The 19,206-nt window shown below is 50.4% G+C and overlaps 2 protein-coding genes across 13 annotated transcripts in view; one reads left to right on the top strand and one right to left on the bottom strand.

Annotated features, from left to right (window-relative positions):
* Positions 1–2,412: 2,412 nt before the first annotated feature.
* Positions 2,413–10,440, top strand: RRP7A (ribosomal RNA processing 7 homolog A). The gene is made up of 7 exons (XM_073327282.1): positions 2,413–2,526; positions 3,760–3,902; positions 6,454–6,579; positions 6,836–6,959; positions 8,008–8,105; positions 8,882–9,080; positions 9,897–10,440. The coding sequence occupies exons 1-7, from the start codon at positions 2,463–2,465 to the stop codon at positions 9,980–9,982; spliced, it is 840 nt and encodes a 279-aa protein (XP_073183383.1). The 5' UTR covers positions 2,413–2,462; the 3' UTR covers positions 9,983–10,440.
* Positions 3,035–19,206, bottom strand: part of SERHL2 (serine hydrolase like 2) — a 29,925-nt gene continuing 13,753 nt past the window's right edge. For 6 of the 12 annotated variants that reach the window (XM_073327275.1, XM_073327270.1, XM_073327276.1 and 3 more), the window contains 3 exons: positions 18,978–19,054; positions 15,101–15,191; positions 12,025–12,310 (listed from right to left, as the gene is read on the bottom strand). In XM_073327275.1, coding sequence (XP_073183376.1) covers positions 12,191–12,310; positions 15,101–15,191; positions 18,978–19,054 — 288 coding nt within the window. In that variant the 3' untranslated portion in view covers positions 12,025–12,190. The other 6 variants (XM_073327272.1, XM_073327274.1, XM_073327271.1 and 3 more) reach the window with 6 other exon arrangements.

Here is a 19,206-nt window from a genome sequence, read left to right as displayed (position 1 = left end):
TCTTTAGGACAGGAGACTTCAGTTGTCTGCATTGCCACTGCATTGCAAAGCCTCTTTACGTGGATGCTTACCTTCCTTTTCCCATTTGACAAGAAACATTGTGGTCTTTAGCCTGGCTAAGGCTATCAGGACTGTGTGGAGCAACAAGCCCTAGAACTGTCACTGACCACTTCACAAGCATGTAAACAGAACCTACATGGTGACAGGCTTTAAAGGTCTATCTTCCTGATAAAAATGCAGCCTCATGGCTCCAAAAGGGTTTGTCATGACCGTGAGTACTGCTTCATGGACACAAACCTGCAGTAACACTAATCCTTTTAGAGGACTGTTGCCCTGTTGATCTAGTTAGTTCCAAAGGCAGCAAGGCATGGTATGTTCTGGTCTGTCTCTGTCTAAAAATGTTTCCCATAGTGAATTATTATGCAGTTAACCAGGAGCTTTCTGGTTTTATACACTAAGCCTCAGCCATAGCTAGAGAAAGGTTACAGGACTAGGTGGATCACTAATCTCCATATTTTTGGCATAGGAAGTTCCTTTACTGTTATGCTGTGAATGTAGACACATGCTTTACTAGTACTTGTTGAAGGAAGAGGTTTATATTAAGAATGGTCACATTATTGACATTGTGATCATAGGTCAAACCTGGATAATTTAACTGACATGGAAATTTATTTAGAAGGCCCTGGCACACTTCTATTTCCCTACAGCCCAGGAGCTCAAGGCTGACCATTCAGAATGTTCGGGTTATACATATACTGTAATGGAAAGCCTGGGTCAAAGGTGAGTTCTGCTAACAGACCTTATTTGTAGAACTCTAATATAATTAGAAAGTTACCAAAAAATAAAAAGCATTTATCATGTGTTACCTGTAAAGGCATAGCAGTGGGGGATCTTGACCTTGGTCATTTCTCAGACTATACTCTAAGTCTAATGAAGGTCACCTTTCCCATGATGTCTACAAGGTGTTCAATCATTTATCCGTATCCAATTTTTATTCATAATTTAAATAAACCACATCTTGCCATCCTTACTGGATCAGCCTGTTCTGTTCATCTTGGTGATTTAGAGAATCTACCCAACTGCTTTAGGCTTCCTATCACAGCTCATCCCTACCTCTCTAAATGGCTCTCATATCTGTGGCAAGCAGAAGTTAAAATGGCTGAGAGAGCGCTTTGACTCGGTCAGTTGAAAAAAATCTCTCTTTTTAAAGATAACAATTTGTCCCATGGGAGCTGGGATTCTCGTGTTAAAGAGAGTGAGGGAATGGGGCAGAGCCTTAGATTCAGCTGCTCATTTCATAGGATTCCATCTTTTTTATTGATTGTCTTTAAGCATTCTGCCACCTCAGTGATTTAGTATCTTCCAATGACAGGTTAGATTGGGTTGTTAGAGACTTTTAAAGCAATGGTTTGTGTGAAATGAGGTGGTGGTTCAAGTCCAGTTTCCAGTGGCCCAAATCTTCACATCACAACTGTCTGCAAAGATAGGTAACAGAAAATTCCTCTCATCCCTAGGGTTGCACTCCACTGGGAATTGAGATGTGGACAATAGTGGGGAAGACAGAGGAAGAGTGATTTGGAAAGAAGTTGTGTTCCCTGGGGCTGTGCTGCACCTCTTAGGGGGACAGAGAGGTGCTTTTAGACTCCAGGGCTTTACATTTACCTTCTTTCACCAATCAGAATTTTTTTTTTAAGTAAAATTAACATGTTGGAAACAGAAGGGAGGGAGCATGCTGTGCTGCCTACACCTAGAGCTCTAGTGTCTTCCAAATTGTCACAGCTTTTCTGTGCAACTTTGGCCACAGTACTTAATCTTCTGTCTTAATTTCCCCATCTGTAAAGCAGTGATCATACTTGGCTACGGCAGGATTGTTGTGGGGCTCAGCGGAGTCCTCTGAAGCAGCAAAATCCCCTGATGAAATTGCCCTAGCATGGAAATTGCTGTAATTATGGAAAGGGCCATGCTAATGCATTCGCTGAACAGGGTGGATGAGGCCTTGTGGGGCAGGAGCCGGTCTGCAGCTGTGTTCCTTCTTTCGCACCTCGGGGCGCAGTCAGAAGCGCTGTAGCCAGTCTTTAGGAAGTGTGGGGGGTGAGGGCCCTGTATTTACCCGACCCCCCCGTGCACGCTCTGACTGCACCCAGCCCCGCGCTGGCAGAAGCCATCACGGCGAGAGGGCCGCGCCTGCCTTAGCAGCACCCTGGCCGCGCGCGCTCCCGCGCACACACCCTCGCGCCCAGGCGGGGGAGCGCACGGACCGGCTCGCTGCGCTCCGAACGGCGCCGTTCTTCTGAAGCCCCGCCCCCTACCCAATCACTGTTTGTCGCCGGCTCCCCCCCTCCCCGCCCAGCGCGAGGGGGATGACGCAAACGCTGGCCCGCGAAGGGACTACAGCTCCCGGCGGCCCCTGCGCGCCCCGGTGTCCTGCCCGCTGAGCTGACGTCACCAACCGGGAGAATAAGATGGCGGCCGGCAAGGGGAAGCCTGTGACTGCCGCAGCGGCCGGGGCCCCGGCAGGCTACACGGGTAACGGGCTGGGGCTGGGGCTGGGGCTGTCTGTGGGAGGGGTGTAAAGGGGGGAACGTCTAGCCCGAAACCCCGGGGTCCCCCCGCCCCAGCGTAGCCACAGGGGCTGGTCAGGCCCAGCTTTCCCCTCACGCGCCGCCGGACGCGCAGGAGCCCGCTGGGCCCCGCTTCTTACACCCTCCGGCCCCGCGCCGCCGCCGCCGCCGCCCCCTGGCTTGGGCGCGGGTTGCTCCGCACGCTGCCGTCCCCGCGCCTGCCTGCCTGCCTGCCCCGCAGGGCACCGGTCCCGTGGCCCCCTCCCTGGCCTGGTGCCACAGCACAGCCAGACGCCCCAATGTCATGAGCAGGGATCCCTGTTTTCTGTGATCCCCCCGGTCCCCCGCCACAAAAAAATTCTTGGATTAAAAAACCATAAGTCTGTGTGTCCCCCCCCCCCCCCCCGCCATGATTAAAATGAAACGCTGAGCTTAAGTTTCCCTAGCCACGTTATGTACAGGTATCAACTGAACACAATGTTTTACTGATTTATTTACAATTTTTAAACAAGCTGCCATCAGTTATTACAATAAAATTAACAGACTTGCTCTCTGGCCGCCCAGCTCTGAAGGCAATACCATACCAAACCAACTTTATTTCTGTGCTGCTGGCGGCCATGCTGCCTTCAGAGCGGGGTGCCAGGCCAGCAGCTGCTGCTCTCCGCTCTGCCTTCGGAGCTGGGTGGCTGGAGGGTGGCAGCTGCTGGCCAAGCACCCAGCTCTGAAGGTGGCACTGCTGCCAGCAGCTTTTCATGCTCTCCTCCCCTCCAGAATACATTCCAGGCACCCCACACACACACACCCCCACCACCCCGCAGTTTGAGAACCTATGGAATATGTGATACTGGTACTTCCAGTAAAATGTAGTTAATATATGTTTTTTTATTTTTTCACAAAATGTAAAATTTAAAGAGTCTGTAAAAATGCAAATTCTGTGTTTTTTCCATGGCAAATGGATTTCTAGGATCGCTGGTTATGAGTAAAGCACTTTGCACCTTGACACACTTTCCTGACTGGTCAGGACTGGTGGGTGTTGAGGGAGATCCAAAGATTTATTTGTGGGAGCCAGGTAGAACCTAGTTAGGCAATGAAGTCAGCAACTGATGGTGTTGCTTCCTAAAATGCTTTCTGGAACTTGATGCTCTGCTGAAGTCAGTTGCTGTAAATTGCTACATCTCTTTAAAATTGTCCCTTTTAGCCGTTCCAGTTAAGCTTTCTGAGAAGCAACAGTCACCTCACTACCTGTATGTGAAGGAGCACAAAGTCAGAGAAGGCACCGATAATACCTACCCTCCACACCGTACTCTCTTTGTCCTAAATATCCCCCCGTATTGCACAAAGGTAAGTTGTTGGTAGGGTTGCCAACTTTGGTTGGACAAATTCCTGGAGATTTCATCACATGATATAATCTTTAATTCCTGGAGACTCCAGGACAATCCTGGAAGACAATCCTAGTTGTTGGGCTGGAAGAGTTATGAAAGGAATATGTGAATGTGGTCTTTTTACTGGGGGCTGAAGCATAACCAGAAGAGCAGAGAGGGATGCTGTAACAAGTACCCGAACTCCTCACTTAATGTCATCCTGGTTAAGGTTGTTTTGTTGTTATGTTGCTGATCAATTAGAGAACATGCTCATTTAAAGTTGCGCAATGCTCCCTTAGAACGTTTAGCAGCTGTCTGCTTTGTCCACTGCTTGCAGAAAGAGTAGCCCATTGCAGCTAGCTGGTGGGGGCTTGGAACCAGGGTGGACTGGCAGCCCCCCTATCAGCACCCCACTCCCCTAAATGCCCCGTGCGGCAGCTGCCCAGCAGGCTATTAATTGCCAGGCAGTTCAGCTGTCCCTCCCCCCCACTGCCATGTGCTGCTTCTGCCTTGGAGCTTCTCCTGGGAGCCTCCTGCTTGCTTGCAAGAGGGGAGGGGAGGGGAAGAGCGGTGCTAATGCCAGGGTGTCCCCCTCCCTCCAGTCCTTTATCCCGTCCCCACAGAGCACGGGGACACAAGATAGGGCTCAAGATGGAGGGAACTTGCTGATCTACTTAAAAAGGCAGTGTACTCAGAGTGGGGTCAGCATATTTAAAGGGGCAATGCGTCTCTCACACACGTGCATGCACACACACGGTGTGTCTCTCTGTCTCTCTCACACACGTGCACGCACACCATAGCACTTTGGAAAGTGGAGGGAGTGGTGCACTCCAGTGGTATAGTGTGGGTTCGTTAGCATGGGTTCAGTTTCCGCAGGGAATGTTTGCAGCCACTGCCATGCATCTATTGTGTTTCCTCCCTCCGTTTGTGCTGCCTTGTAGAGTGTGAGGCTACATTAACAGCAATGTGTTAACCCTTGAGGGCTCAGCCACGTGCTAGTTCATCATTTAGCAGTAAGGCATTCCCTGGGCAATATCCCACCCTCTGACTCCACTACCTCAACCAAGCTTCACAATAATCATTGCTATGTACAGTATTAAATTGTTTGTTTAAAACTTATACTGTGTGTGTGTGTATATATTTATTTATTTCTCTGGAACCTAACCCCTCCCCCCCCTTTACATTAATTCTTATGGGGAAATTAGATTCACTTAACATTGTTTCACTTAAAGTACCATTTTTCAGGAACATAACTACAACATGAAGTGAGGAGTTACTGTATGTTAGTACTTGTATGGGAGAGCTGCACGGTCCAAACGGTGGTGCAGGGAGAGGGTGACGATGACATAGTAAAGGTCGTGCTTCCCTCTGAGGCTTTGTCTAGAATAAGGAAAAATGTGTTTTGTTTGTTAGCTATAACCCCATTTGAAATGCCACTTGGGATCTAGTATAGATGCAGTTTAATACCTTTTAAACCCAGGTTAGCTAGTCAAAGACAACGATAGTGTGGAGCCAAAAGTTCACCTTGACTAGCTAACGAGTTTTTGTAAAATCACCCTTTGTCCTCGTTACTAGTTACAGGGGGATCACTGAAGCCCATGTCTGTCTTTCTTGCCTGTAAGAAAGATAATTTTGCCTGGTGCTCCTCCCATTTTGTGACAAATCCAGTAACCATGGGAAGTTGCCACAGATTTGCCCATGCAACCATCTCAAGGGAGCTGCAGTGCTTCTGGAGCTTATTGATTCTACTAGGGACTCTGTTACACCAGTTCCACAAGGAAACTGGTGTAAGCTTGTTCAATCAGCACAGAGGTGTAGGATATCATTGCATTTAAAGGTCCAACTGATAGGCCATCTCACTGACCAAAGGATTAGCAGGGCTTCACAGGAGCTGGGTTTGATCTTCATTCCAATCTCACTCCTAAAATGTGTCTGTGCTTCAAAAGTTTGTGCATGTTTTTTGGCCACGATGCAGCTACACAGAAGGATAAGCTGATACAGACACAGCTCAGGAGTTCTTGGCACTGTGTTCTGAAAATCTGCTGTGAGCAAATCTTTTCTAACAGTGATGAAAACATGTGAGTCCTGTGCTCACTATAATTTATCCCAGAGCAGTTGTATCACTATTTGAAAACAGGTACAAAACATGAGTGTGTGCACTCCCTTGTGGGCTGGGGGTGCTGCAGAGGCTAGGTCTGGCTCCCTAGTGGTAGGTGCGCTACCAGATGGGAGACCCAGGCGAGGGGGGCTTGCTCCTTGATCCACCAGTTGCAGGAAACATTGTGAGGCATCAAACTCTGCCTGTGAGGGGAATATCAGAGGGCTTCCTTGTCACTCAGCGTTGACAGCTGCAGATGAGTACAGGGAGAGAGTTATAAACCATCCTCAGCTGGGAGGATGGTGATGGCTGCAGTGTGGAATCTTTGCAAGTAGGAGGGAAATGGGTACAGTGGAGTGGGTAGCCTCCATCTCCCCACAGGAGGGCACACAGGTGAGCCCTGGTCACTTTTCTCTCTCTCCCTTGTATTAAGGCATGTCTGTCCAGGCTGTTTTCTTGCTGCTCATCTGTCCAATCTGTGAACGTGTGTGAGAAACCGGGGCCACGAGAGAAACCAGAGGCGTCCAAGACCAAATTCTTCAATCTCAAGACAGTTCCGGTAAAGCTCAAGGGAGACTCTGAGAGGAGCAGAGGGAAAGGGGGCATGCTGTAGGAGCTAGGATGGGAAGAAACCTGAGGTGGTGGTGGTGAAAGAGGCCTCCTGAGGGATTCTTCAATTTTTTTTAACTATCTCCTGGCAACCCCAGTGCTGGCTGGAGCCTTATTTCTCTAATAAAGCTGCTCGTTCTGTGGAACTGCTCGCTCTGAGGGTGCTGATTGTCACTGACTGTACCAATGTGCTGCCTTTTCCCTAGGGATTCCGAGTGGCTTACGTGGTGTTTAAGAATCCAGCTGGGATACAGGCAGCCAAGTCCCTATCACTGCAGGGCCCTCTGATGATATCTTCAGAGAGTCACCCTGTGAAAACCGGTATCTGCAGTAAGTCATCTGGTGCTCTCCAGACTTGTCGGGGGGAGGGTATATTGGAGGGGTGTCTCATCTTGGCTATACCCCGTGCCATAAAAGTGCCATCCAGGTTGTGTGTCAATCACCCCTCAACAGTGATTCTCACGTGCCGCAGGTTGAGCTGGGAGTTGTCTAGCATTTCCCATCCCTTCTCCTTTTGTTCTGCATTCCCTGTATTCCTCACTCATCCCACATGGAGCGTCTCATGCTAGTGGGAGGACTTAGTTCCTGATCACAGGCTCCATAACCAGCTACTCTGGAAGGGGTGGGGAGGTCTACAAGGGAGTTGCAGTTGTCACCCTTGTATGGTGCCTTGGTCACTCAAATGGTTGTGCGGCCCTTATCCATAGTCTTTCAGTATCTTCTCTGGTTTGGGGGAGTTGGCCTTGACTTGCTTACAACTGAGAATGAGACTAGTCCCCATTCCTATGGCACCATGCATTGAAAGATCCCCGTGTGCTTTACTGACATGAATGAACTATCCAGCTGGGAGCACAGTCTATGGCAGAGCCAGGATTTCCTGTGCTTTGGTGGCTCCTCTTGCTGATGCTGACATCCTCACTTTATTTAGAATGATGTGATGCACTGTAAGGAGATGTTAGGTCCTCACAGCAGAGGATGTTAAATTTGACCTTTGAATGTTTAGGGCCCTGGCTGGCTTGTGTAGTGGGGCATGAAGCCACTCTGCTCTGACATGGGATTCGCCCTGGCCCTAGATGTGAATGGCTCTCCGCTATTCTCCTCTCACAGCTGTTTGTTGGCCTGCATGAAAAGAGCTGGCAGGCATCAGCCCAGATCACGGTGAGAAAGGTGCCTAGGTCCCACAAACCACTGTGGCCATGTTTGTCACTCATTGGCTCCCTTGCTGGCTATCTCAGCAGGCAGGCCCTGGAGTAATGACGTGGAGACTGACCCCCTCTCTGGTCCCTAGAGTTGTTCTGTCCAGGGTTGCATTGAGGTATCTTGTTGGGGGTAGGCTCACTGCAGAGGCAGCCGCTGACCTCTTCCCTCCTTGTCTCAGAGTGGATCGCCAGTTATGCAGCTGGAGTGGTGGATCCGGCGGAGCTGAAGGCTGAAGTGGACACCTTCATGCAAGCCTATGATCAGAAAATAGCAGAGGTAGGAAGGGCTGATGAGATAAACCAGGCATGTGCTTTCTTAAAGGATTCTCTGTGCCTTGCAACTCCTTGGGGATTGTCATTGCTGACTGGCCTGTTCCTGTTCGACAAAGCAGCTCTTTGTGCAGCAGCAGGAATGCCTCAGTCTTCCAGTATGTCACATGCTGTCGTAGAATCAAAGAATATCAGGGCTGGAGGGGATCTCAGGAGGTCATCTAGTCAAACTCCCTGCTCAAAGCAGGGCCAATCCCCAATTTTTGCCCCAGATCCCTAAATGGCCCCCTCAAGGATTGAACTCACAACCCTGTGTTTAGCAGGCCAATGCTCAAACCACTGAGCTATCCCTCCCCTGTCAGTTTGTCCGTGCTCTTTATTGGGGTAGCTGGCTGGGCAAGGCCTCCTGTTCGGGCCCAGGGTTGCTGTCTCCCAGTTGCTGGCAGGCAGCGCCCAGGCACTAGGTCTGACCAGGTTCCATTACCCTCCCCACAAGCTGTGGTATAGTTACCACAAACAGACCAGCTCTTGGATGACCCACTGGCTGGGATTGTAGTGCTCACATCCTCAGCCACTTTGCATCACAATTCTGTAGCTCCCCAGAACACCACCCTGGGCCTTCTTGCATGGCAGAGCAGCAGGTGCTGGGATTCTCCACGCCCTTGGGGTGTGAGGGAGGTGTTTGCTGGGTGACAGCCTCAGGAAGCTGTTGTGGAATGGGACCAGTTGGCTCATGACAGGTTTGGACTAAGCTGCATTTTCTCCCTCATTCTCCTCACGTAGGAAGAAGCCAAAGCAGAGAAGGAGGAGGGTGTTCCAGATGAGGAGGGTTGGGTGAAGGTGACACGGAAAGGCCGAAGGCCTGGACTCCCCCGGACAGAGGCTGCCAGCTTGAGGGTGCTGGAGAGGGAGAAGCGAAAAAGAGCGCGCAAGGAGCTACTCAACTTCTATGCCTGGCAGCATCGTGAGACCAAGAGAGAAAGTGAGTTGTGTAGGCAGGGGGTGACTATCTCCTTGTTCCCAAGCGTCACAGTCTGAACACCCTCCAGTCTGGGTTGTTTTGTCACCAACACTGTGATGGGTGAGAGTGGCCACCACTGCTCTCCCGAATTCCAGGCACAGCTGCAGGACAGCCAGCAGCACCACTTCAGGCTGCGATCCTGTCAGATCTTGGAAGCTAAACGGGGTTGGTTCTCTGGTCAGTATTTGGATGGGAGACCTATGAGGAAAACCCAGAGAAGTGGTGTTGATTCAGATGGTCACATTTTCCCCTTCCTAGTTAGTGCAGAAGTAATACCAAGCAGAGTGTTGTGGGGTGCTTAGGTTGCTGTCTGAATGGGACATGATCATGAGATCCTTGCTGTCTTGTTCTTCTTGATTTGATTCCATGCTAGTCTTTGTAAGAACATGTTTGCTATAGCCTCTGTCTCCTTTCCAAATTCCTGTTTAGGTGGCTGTGTTCTCAGTTCCCCCTTGAATTGCCAATGAATATAATTTTCACTGGCTGCGTACAGGCAACTGTATAAAAGTAAACAGTGTCATGGTCCACCCCAGATGGAACTGCAGCGCAGCGGTAGACAAGTGAGTCCCTGTATATGCAGCACCAAATTCAGCACTGATGCAACAGGAATTGCATCCACTTAACTTGAGTGGCTGAGCCTGCTTGTGCTGGGACTAAACTTGCTTCCCAGTCAGTAAAGAGCTTTTGAGAGCTGCCAGGGTACAAAGCTCTTGAGAAAGGTAAATTTGTTGCTCTTGGTAATGTGGTCATACCCAACCCCCCTCTTCATCCTTTCAGACATAGCCCAGCTGAGGAAGAAGTTTGAGGAGGACAAGCAGAGGATTGCACTGATGCGGGCCCAGCGCAAGTTCCGGCCATACTGAGCCACTCTGGGCGCTGCCACGTCCTTGGATGTTTCCGCGGAAGGGCGCGTTGAGAAGTTTACAGACGGAGCACGTTGAGGGGCCTCTAGGAAGTGCAGTGACACCGATTTGTTCCCTCTGCTGTAACCTGGGCCCTAAATGGGAAATCCCTGGTGGTTACAAGTGGTGGGTCGGGTGGAGGTCTTCATCTGCTGAACATGCCTCTAGTGGCAGCAAGCCCAGCACAGAGACTCCAATTAGCATGACTCATGTGCAGTTCACAGGCTGCCGCCCCTCCTATAACCAGCCTTCATGTTTTCTCTTAGTGCACTGTCTCCTCTGGACACCCGTTATACCAGATCCCCCAGTAAGGGACGAGACCCACCCCCACTCCTGGATGACTGCAGGGGGACTGCTGCTGAATCAAAGGCAGCAGAAGTCCACTGTACATGAATTGTAAATAAACTGCCCTTTTCCTATGTGCCGCCCTATTGCCTTTGTCAACCCTCAGCTCGCAGCTCTCCACATGCCTGCTTGAGTGGATGACAGGGCGGGAGGCCAAGCTAGTGTATTGCCTGCCATGGTGAGGCTCCTCCCCCTCTCTCACTGAGATGGGCACTTGTGACTCAGGGTTTGGGCAGAGTTGCTCTTTCACAGAAACTGCTCTTGTTTGGAAAGTCGGGGGAGGGGACGTGAGGGCTGGTGGTTGCAGGGGGAAATGCTCCTGTCCCCCTTAGGCCTTGCCCTGTGGCAGTTTTTCAGAAACAGCTGGGTGTGAGCACTGTGCTGGTGCTTACAGGCTCACAGGGCAGGTGCTCCTGCTTCCCTCCCTGCTGTCAGGGATGTGGAGCACTAGAGTCCCCCATGGGCCTCCTGCTTGTTGCCTTTAGGGTACTGAGCTACTCTGGCTTTTCCTCTGTTTCAGTAAATTCACAAGAAAACAGTGTCAAAGCATCTCGTGTTTCTGACCAAAGGGCTGGTGCTTGAGGAGGCCTCGCTGTAGAGCTTTGTCTGGGGGAGGGAACCCCTGCAGGCCCATGATTCTCCCCCTACAAGCCCCTCATACCCTTTCTTTCAAATAAGAGTGAATCTGTTTTAACAGTCCAGGTCTCTTTTGGAGAAGTGGCCCCCTTTATTACAATTAGGCTATTGCTTGGTTAGTGCATGGGAAGAGTGTGACCTCTTTTGATCACCTCTGGGGTCATTTACAAGCTAATGGATAGCTCAGCTTTGAGTAGATGCTAGAAAATGCATCACAATGGCTGCTGCTCATAGCTTAACTCTGTGTATTCCTACAGGGTTGTCTGTCTCCCTCAAACAATGCCACCCTTTACTCCCATCGTAATACCAGATCGTGGCTTTTTGCTCAAATGCTGTACTCTCCTCAGATGCCCCTGACACCTGCCTTCTGGGAAAGGGCAAGCTGCAGCAGCCTTTCCCAGTGCAAGAAGTGCTCTGGTGTCTTGGCTCTGCATGAACATTGATTCATGGAACTCAATTAGTCTTGGTATTCTTTCCTCCAACCCCCCCCCCCCCCCCTATCTCTTGTAACTTGCTAAGGAGCAGAACCTGCATTGTGCACCCAGCAGCTGAGACTGCAGCTGGTGCCAGAATAAATTCATGTCAGTCCTGGCTAAAATGCTCAATGAAATAAGAGCGATGCAGAATTGTTGTAGGAGGCAGTTACAGGGTGAAGAGAGGTGGAATGTCATACAATATCAAAGAACTCACTTGTGTATAGATATAGTGTTTATGTATATCATAAGCTGTCAGTAGTGGTGCCTGAAGTGCCTGGTTTACCCCTCCCAGTCCTTTCCAAGGCAGCACATCATCAGAACAAAGCAAGGGGGTTTGCTTCCTGCTGATCAGACTGCACCAGGTTTAACAGGAAAGCGGACCTTAAATCCAGAAGCTGCTGCTGTAACCTGTGAAGTGGAGGCATGAGGAGGGACTCCTCCCCATCTCCTTTTGAACACAAAACAATTTGCGCCACTCTTCTTTGAGAAGAGTCCTCAGCGCCTGTTTGCTTAGACAGGTTCTTTTGCCATTCCAAGCCACTGGGCTCAAAAGGATGAAAACCATATAATGAGGAAAGCTTTAGGGTCCAGCCAGGTAACGGTGTGGTGTTGTCTCATCTTGCATGCAAGACTATTAAGCTCCTTGTCCTCTTGTCACTGCTGCTGTCTGCCCTAGGAAGCTGGGAGCCAAGCCCTGATGCAGGAATCCAGGCTACAGCCTGGCTTTGGAGTTCTGTTCCCTCTTTAGGAAGATGTTGATGAGCCCAGCCACTACTTCAGGGTCATTCAGGTGGACAAAATGATTACCAGTCACCTTGGCTAACTGAAAGTGCTAGAGAGAGGCAGAGAGAGAACACGGAGACGTGAACTGGAGGAAATACTTTTCCTGTTGCAGTGAGTTCTACAGACTGCGTGGAGATCATCAAGCTAAATGCTGAGGCTAAATGCTTTTCTTGAAGAAAGGGATAACTTCATTAGCAGATGCTGTGGACATGCAAATTAAAATAAGCATAATCATCTCATTCTGCAAGGTTGTCAAATGATCAACTGAGTTGGACAGGGAGATGGCTTCTGCAATGAGCGGTACTAAACATGGGGACAGAGGCTGCAGTAGGGGCAGGCAACTGAGGCAGCTGCTTAGGGCAGCAGATTCACCGCATGCTGGGGTGTAATCTGCCCCACACTAACTGCTGCGGTGTGGGCTGTCTGTGGATCCTGCATCCATTACTGGTTCCTTAAAGCACTTTGATCTTGTCTGGTTTCAAAGCAAAGATCAAAGCACATTAACAAACTGTTAATGCATGTCAGCAGCACCCTGGGCACATTAGCACATGAGCCACGGACCATGTAGCTGGAGGGCTCATCTTAGCCCCTGGTGGCCTGTCCCTGGATGAGCCAAAGAATGAGGGGGCCCCCAGTGACAGGTATGTGGCACCCCCTGCCTGCCCCTCCTGTCCTAGTATCCTGTTCCTCTCTATCCTTGGTGTCTACTCCAACCCCAGATACCCCTGCCCGCCTGGGATCCTGCCCCCATTTTCCCATATCCTAACCCCCCCACCATCCTAGCCTTCCTGTCCCTGATCTCCGTCCTATGTAGCTAGCCCATCTTCCACCTGGCATTCTGCCCCCTATCTATCCCAGCTCATCTGCCTCCATAAGCACTGGAGACAGAGGCCGAAGAGCTTGCCCTGAGACACTTTTAAAACCTGGCTGGGCTGGAGCAAGCTGCAGCCTGGCCTGGCTGACCCCTGGGTCCCACTCTGCTTCATGCCAGCAGCTGAACTCTCACCTGCTGGCTGCTGAAAGGGCACGGTGGCTCATCTGGGAAGCAGGTTGGATCCATCACTCAAGGGCCTCAGGATTGCCAGCTGGGAGGGTGAAGTAGGGGCTTCAGACTGGGGGGCTCCCTCAAAGGGTCCAGGATGGTCAGGGCTTCGCTCCCCGAACTTCCTTCCAATTTCCAAGCCCTTGATCCCCTGGGGTCTGTCCCTTTCCCCAGTCCTTACCCGCTGAGGTTTGCCCCACCTCACCATGTCCTCCTACTCTCCCCACCTGCCCCAGGAGCTGCTCCCTGACCCTGTTTTCCTACCCCACCCTCCATACCCCATTTGTCTCCTCTCTATCCTGGTCTTCATAGAATCATAGAAGGTTAGGGTTGGAAGGGACATCAGGAGGTCATCTAGTCCAACCCCCTGCTCAAAGCAGGACCAATCCCCAATTTTTGGCCCAGATCCCTAAATGGCCCCCGCAAGGATTGAACTCACAACCCTGGGAATCTGGGAACCCTGGGAATCTGTCTTCACAGATGCCCAGGTCCTGGCCTCCCAGTCCCACTCATCCAGACTCCAGTCTCCCTTTATTATCCCCCACCATTGTTTGGTCTATGCAGCTCTCCCATACAAATACTAACCTACAGTAACTTCTCACTTAACGTTATAGTTATGTTCCTGAAAAATGCTACTTTAAGCGAAATGATAAGTGAATCCAATTTCCCCATAAGAATTAATGTAAGGGGGGGGGGGGCTAGGTTCCAGGGAAATATATATATCTATACACACACAGTATAAGTTTTAAACAAACAATACAGTACACAGCAATGATACATTGTTCCACCCATGTACTGCATACCCCCATGCCCCGTGCCTTCATGTTGGGAGTCCCCACTGGCCTGGTGCAACTCCCCCTGAAACGTAGGGTTCCCTTTGGATTGACACCCAGAAGGGTTTGCTTGGGGGAGGGCGGATGGATGGACCCCTATGCCACGAGTCCCAGCACACGGTGCTCTCAGCTAGATCCCTAACGCAGGGCTGCTGGTTCCTCAGGATGGGGGAATCCCAGTGCTGGATCCTTCCAGGGCAGCCTATTTATGGAGGAGCACACTGCTTTACGTGTTGCACCGTGGCCCTGAAAGGGGGGGGGGGGGTCAGTCAGGAAGTTGCAGGGAGTCACTCCTGTCTCTGCATGGGGTGTCCCCTTTGAAATGTGGGTGCTGTTCCAAAAGAGTCCTTTAGGTCCTACACATCTTTATATCAGACCCTGGGCTGGGGTCACTTACTCATCCACCCACCCAGGCCAGGGCTATAGGCAGGCTTAGCCCCAGAGGTTGATCCAATGCATGTAGACGAGACTTTACCTTGTGCCCTTATTTTCAATTTTTGTGCCTAAATGGGGGCTTCCCCCTTGCCCCCCTCACAAGTTCCCTGCTGTGGGCTTAGCCTCATCAAAAATGGTACAAACCTGGCTCTGCCTATGTTAAGGAACTGTAACCATGGGGTAGGTGGAGCACTGATGTAGTGCCTAGGGTGGCAGATTGTCCGACGCACCCTCTGAGGGGGCAGGGGATCTCCTTCATTTGAGGCATCAGGCTGCTGGTGAGGGTGGGAATAACTGGAAGTGGAGAAGGACTTGGCCTCGCAGTTGCTAAGTGGGGCAGCCTAATGCTTCAAATAAAGGAGACAACCAGAACGATGAAGGGTGTGAGCTTAAGGCACTAAAGCTAGTCCAGTAGAACTCCCAAGGTGGATGCTTATTTTGGAATAAGAGTGTCCGACTCCAGAATGCTATTTCCCTGTGTGCACAAACCCACAGTGACTGGGCATGTCTGGCTGGTGCTTGCTCTCACCTTCAGGTTTGACTGGAATGCTTCCTGCAGGGGCTTCACAAAGTACCGGCTCATGTTTTCAGCTTCAGGATTAAATATTCCATCCTGTGCTCTAGAAAACAATCACAAAGTTCCATGTAACACACAGTGTGTCTTGGGCCACATCTCCACAGATCTTAGCTGCTCTCCTTCCCTGAGATGCGAATCACAGAGACCAGACACAGTCAGAGAAACTGAACCAGCTCATCTTGCTTTCCAGAGTCACATATGTGTAGGCTGGGACTGGACTATATGACTGTGTTGTGGACACCAAGGGTTAGACTCACTTAGTTGAGTGAGAAGAGGAAGGACCAAACTCAGGGGTCCATTATCTATCAAAGCCCCTGCTGAAAGAGTGGATTGATCATGGTGCATAAGCTCAGGAAATTACCCTTCCCAGGGCTCAGTTATGTGAAGGTCAAGTTCTTAGGAGAGCCAAGGCCAGGACAGCTTTGCTTAGGGTCTGAAACCCAGCTTAATTGGTGCTTTCACCCAAGCAGCCCTTCCATCTCTCCCTGGTGGCTTCCCCTCCTCCCCCTTTGTGCATGTGCATGTTTGGTTTTATCCATTAAACAATCCCCGGCATTAGCCTCCTCTGGCCAGTAGGGCACAAGGGGCTACAAGAGCAGCCAGTCAGGAAATGCAAACACAGACAAATTAGAGAGAACAAAACAAACCCCACAAACAAGTCCAGTTTTTCACAGTTTCCCAGTTTTAACGATTATGGGAGGCTGTAACACTGCATTTCTTCCACAAGGTGGTGCAATGTGAGATTACAAGTCCTCTCCCGCCCCACATTTTCAAGATGTCTCCAGAATGTTCTTGGTTTCTACTGGATCCAGAAGAAACAGCTAGACACTTAAGAACATGTTCTCCTGAGGTAAAAGTGCCCAGGGTTCTATTTCTGTAACAGAAGGAGGCTAAGCCAGCTCTGCAGTTAGTTTCTCCTCCTCCATTTCCCCCCTCAACTTCTAGTGGGGTTTTATTTTATATTTTATAGAGGTGCTCTGAGGTCCCAATCGGATGAGAGACAGGTTAAGTGGACATGACATCAGCCCTGCAGATCTTGTCCTTTAAGAAGAGGAGCAACATACAGAAGTGAGCAGGGGAATATAATGTTTATAATTTACTTGTTTTGCCTTGTTTAAATTATCATCAATTTATGCCCAGCTGCCTCTTCTTAAGAGGAGCTGTGATAAAAGCGGGCAATTGAGAGCTTTGAGGGAGGCAGTGGTAATAGTTTTAGATTAGTTTTGGGGATGGGTTTTCCAACCCTGGGAGGAGTGGAGATACGGGTAAGCCAGGCTAGCCTCACTGGTGGAGAGAGAATTAGGCAATGAGAAGTAGTTAAAGGCAGAGTTTTAAAGACCTTCTCAGGTTTCTTGATATTATGATATTAAGTTCCTTTGTAAAGCATTTAAGATCTACTGATGATGAGTGCTTTATAAAAGAGGTAGGTATTATTATAAGGAGATCCACTTCCGAGCTAACTCCTTAGTGTCTCCTTCTTGGGTTGCCTCATCCTCCCTCACTATTAGTTGGTACAGTATAATCTATATACTTAGGGCCCAGTTGGGCTCCCAGTGACATGAATATCTCTGTCATACACTTCAAGGGGAGCAGTGCTAGGTCTTCAGTGTGCTGTCTGCCACCTGTTCTGAGTTTAACACCAGCTCCTCTCCGAAAGCTTCCCTTGTGAGACATTGCCATTGATCACAGCAATAAGCCATCACGGGGGGCACCCTAGCAGGTTATTGCACCAGCCTCAGATGTCTGTGTGTGTCACCTAAACCTGAGAAATGTACTGACACCCTTCTTTCATACACACCTGAGGGTGGCTTATTGCTATTAGCGTAGGGCCCAATAGTGTTATTTAACTTTATTACCCGCACTTTGTGTCTGCATTGCCGTGTTTAGTGCCTCCTCCCCTTATGAAAGAGATCCCCGTAGAAGGATAAGAAAAGAGAGAAACAAACTTTCCCCTACTATTTTGAAAATATTATTATTTGTATTACGGTAGTGCCTAGAGTAAAGTTGATAGTTCATTGCCATAATGCTCTAGGATGCATGCAATCCAGACTGGATGAGAGCTGTGTGCTTATTTTTCTTGTTAAAGGCAGACTCCAGAAAGCAGCTCTCCTACTCAGCCATTTTAGAATCTTTGGTCATTTCACACACACACACACACACACACACACACCTGCTCTTTTATAAATCAGGCTTCTCCCACTGTTATTCCAGCCCACTCATGCGGTGCCAGGGTGAACTGGGAGTTGGGTTGGGTTGGATTGAGAGGAGGAGCAAGCTGGCAGCAGAGAGCAGCAGGTGGGAGTGAAACATACACACCACAGGAATTGAGCAATGTTATACAATGGGTCTTTCCACTACAAGTATTTCTCTCTCTCGCTCCCATTTCTGAGCAGGGTAACAAAGGTTACAGCATAGGGCCCACATTAGTGACCCCTTGGGAGCCTGTGCACACAAGTGCACAATACAAGCTTTGAAAGACCCAGTGAGCAGGAGTCTCCAAGAAAGTGGGGAGAATCCTGCAGAAGGGGAAGAAAGCCTGAGCCTTGGGACAAAGGATAAGAAAATCCACCTTTAACAGGAGTGATGGTGGCAGCCCCTTGCATGGGTTGGGAAGTGCAGGCTTCCCGTGGGGTAGATGATCAGAAGAAGCATGAATACTACACTGGGGGTTCTCTCTGACAGTCTAGAAACTCTCCCTCCCTGAGTGTCCAGCAGTGCTAGCCAGTTGTGAAGGGCTCCTTGACTCAGCTTCTTCCTGTTAGTAATGAGTAAGGCTGTAAGTCTGTCATGGAGGTCACGGACTCCATCACTTTCGTGATTTCTGCAGCAGCTGGTGCTGGTTCAGGGGCTGCCTGAGCCAGGCAGCCTCTGGGCCAGCAGCAGTTTGGGTGTGTGGGAGGGGGCTCCAGACTAGGGGCAGGGGGTTGGGAAGTGGGGGGTGCTTACCTCGGGGTCGGAGGCTCCCCAGCTCCCGCTGGCATGGCCCTGCAGCTCCTAGCCAGAGGGGCCAGGGGGCTCTGCCCGTGCCCGCAGACCCTGCCCCCGCAACTCCCATTGGCTGCTGTTCCCAGCCAATGGGAGCTGCGTAGCCGGCACTTGTGGTGGGAGCAGTGCACAGAGCCCCCTGGCCCCTCCACCGCCTAGAAACTGCAGGGACATGGGGAGCCAGGTAGGGAGCCTGTGAGCCCAGCCAACCCGCCCCCAGTAGGGGCCCTGGACTGTGTGCCACTGCCTGCCGTGCCCCCCCACCCCCACCCCACCCAGTGGGGGTCCTGGGCCACCACCCCCAGCAGTGCCCCGGACCCCCCTTCCCCCAGAGCCCCCACGGGCCCCTGGCCCAAGTTTTAGTTAGCGGTATATAGTAAAAGTTATGGACAGGTCACGGCCTGTGAATTTTTGTTTACTCCCTGTGACTGTCCATGACTTTTACTAAAAATACCCATGACTAAAACGTAGCCTTAATTATGAGGGATCAGCAAGCAAGAGAGAACTGGTGTCCATGCACTTTTCTGTAGGTGAACACACACCTGCCGTGGAGTAGGTGAAGGAACCCATGGAAGGGGAATGAGGCTTGCTCCAGGAAGTGAGACTACCGCCCTGTCAAAAGCAGCTGAGCAGGGGGCTAGCTTTGTTTGTGTTTGGCAGGGTGTCATGGAGCTGTTATACACCAAGCTTATTTAATTCCTATCAGTATTAAATCCTTAACTCTACTATCCACACATGGAAAGGGTTTTTATTCACACCTTCCCTGAAGTGCACACGCACCCTGGGCGTCGGCAAATGGAAAGGGGCCGATGGTAGGTATTGATTATGCTTGTGCTTCACTCACATGATCATTAGGACACTGGCCTGGATTTTTCTCAAGAAGCTCACAAATTGCTCCAGAGTCAGGGGGTCTAGATTGTGCTGCAGATGCAAAGACAAATGGAGACACAGCCATCAGTAAATTCCAGGGGGGCGGGGTTGGGGGGCAATGCACTCCCCGGTTGGCAGGGAATCTGACATTTGACACTACACCCTATTGGCTATGCTGGGGCCTGGGTGGGGCTTACCATCAG

The sequence above is a fragment of the Lepidochelys kempii genome, chromosome 1 (genome assembly GCF_965140265.1).
Source record: "Lepidochelys kempii isolate rLepKem1 chromosome 1, rLepKem1.hap2, whole genome shotgun sequence".
Taxonomy (NCBI): domain Eukaryota; kingdom Metazoa; phylum Chordata; order Testudines; family Cheloniidae; genus Lepidochelys; species Lepidochelys kempii.
This window is presented reverse-complemented; position numbering and strand designations above follow the sequence as displayed.

Coding starts and splice junctions, on each gene's coding strand:
- RRP7A (XM_073327282.1), top strand. CDS start 2,463: ATGGCGGCCGGCAAGGGGAAGCCTGTGACTGCCGCAGCGGCCGGGGCC. Junction 6,580..6,835: donor TCAATCTCAAGACAGTTCCG/GTAAAGCTCAAG, acceptor CCTTTTCCCTAG/GGATTCCGAGTGGCTTACGT. Junction 9,081..9,896: donor TCGTGAGACCAAGAGAGAAA/GTGAGTTGTGTA, acceptor TCATCCTTTCAG/ACATAGCCCAGCTGAGGAAG.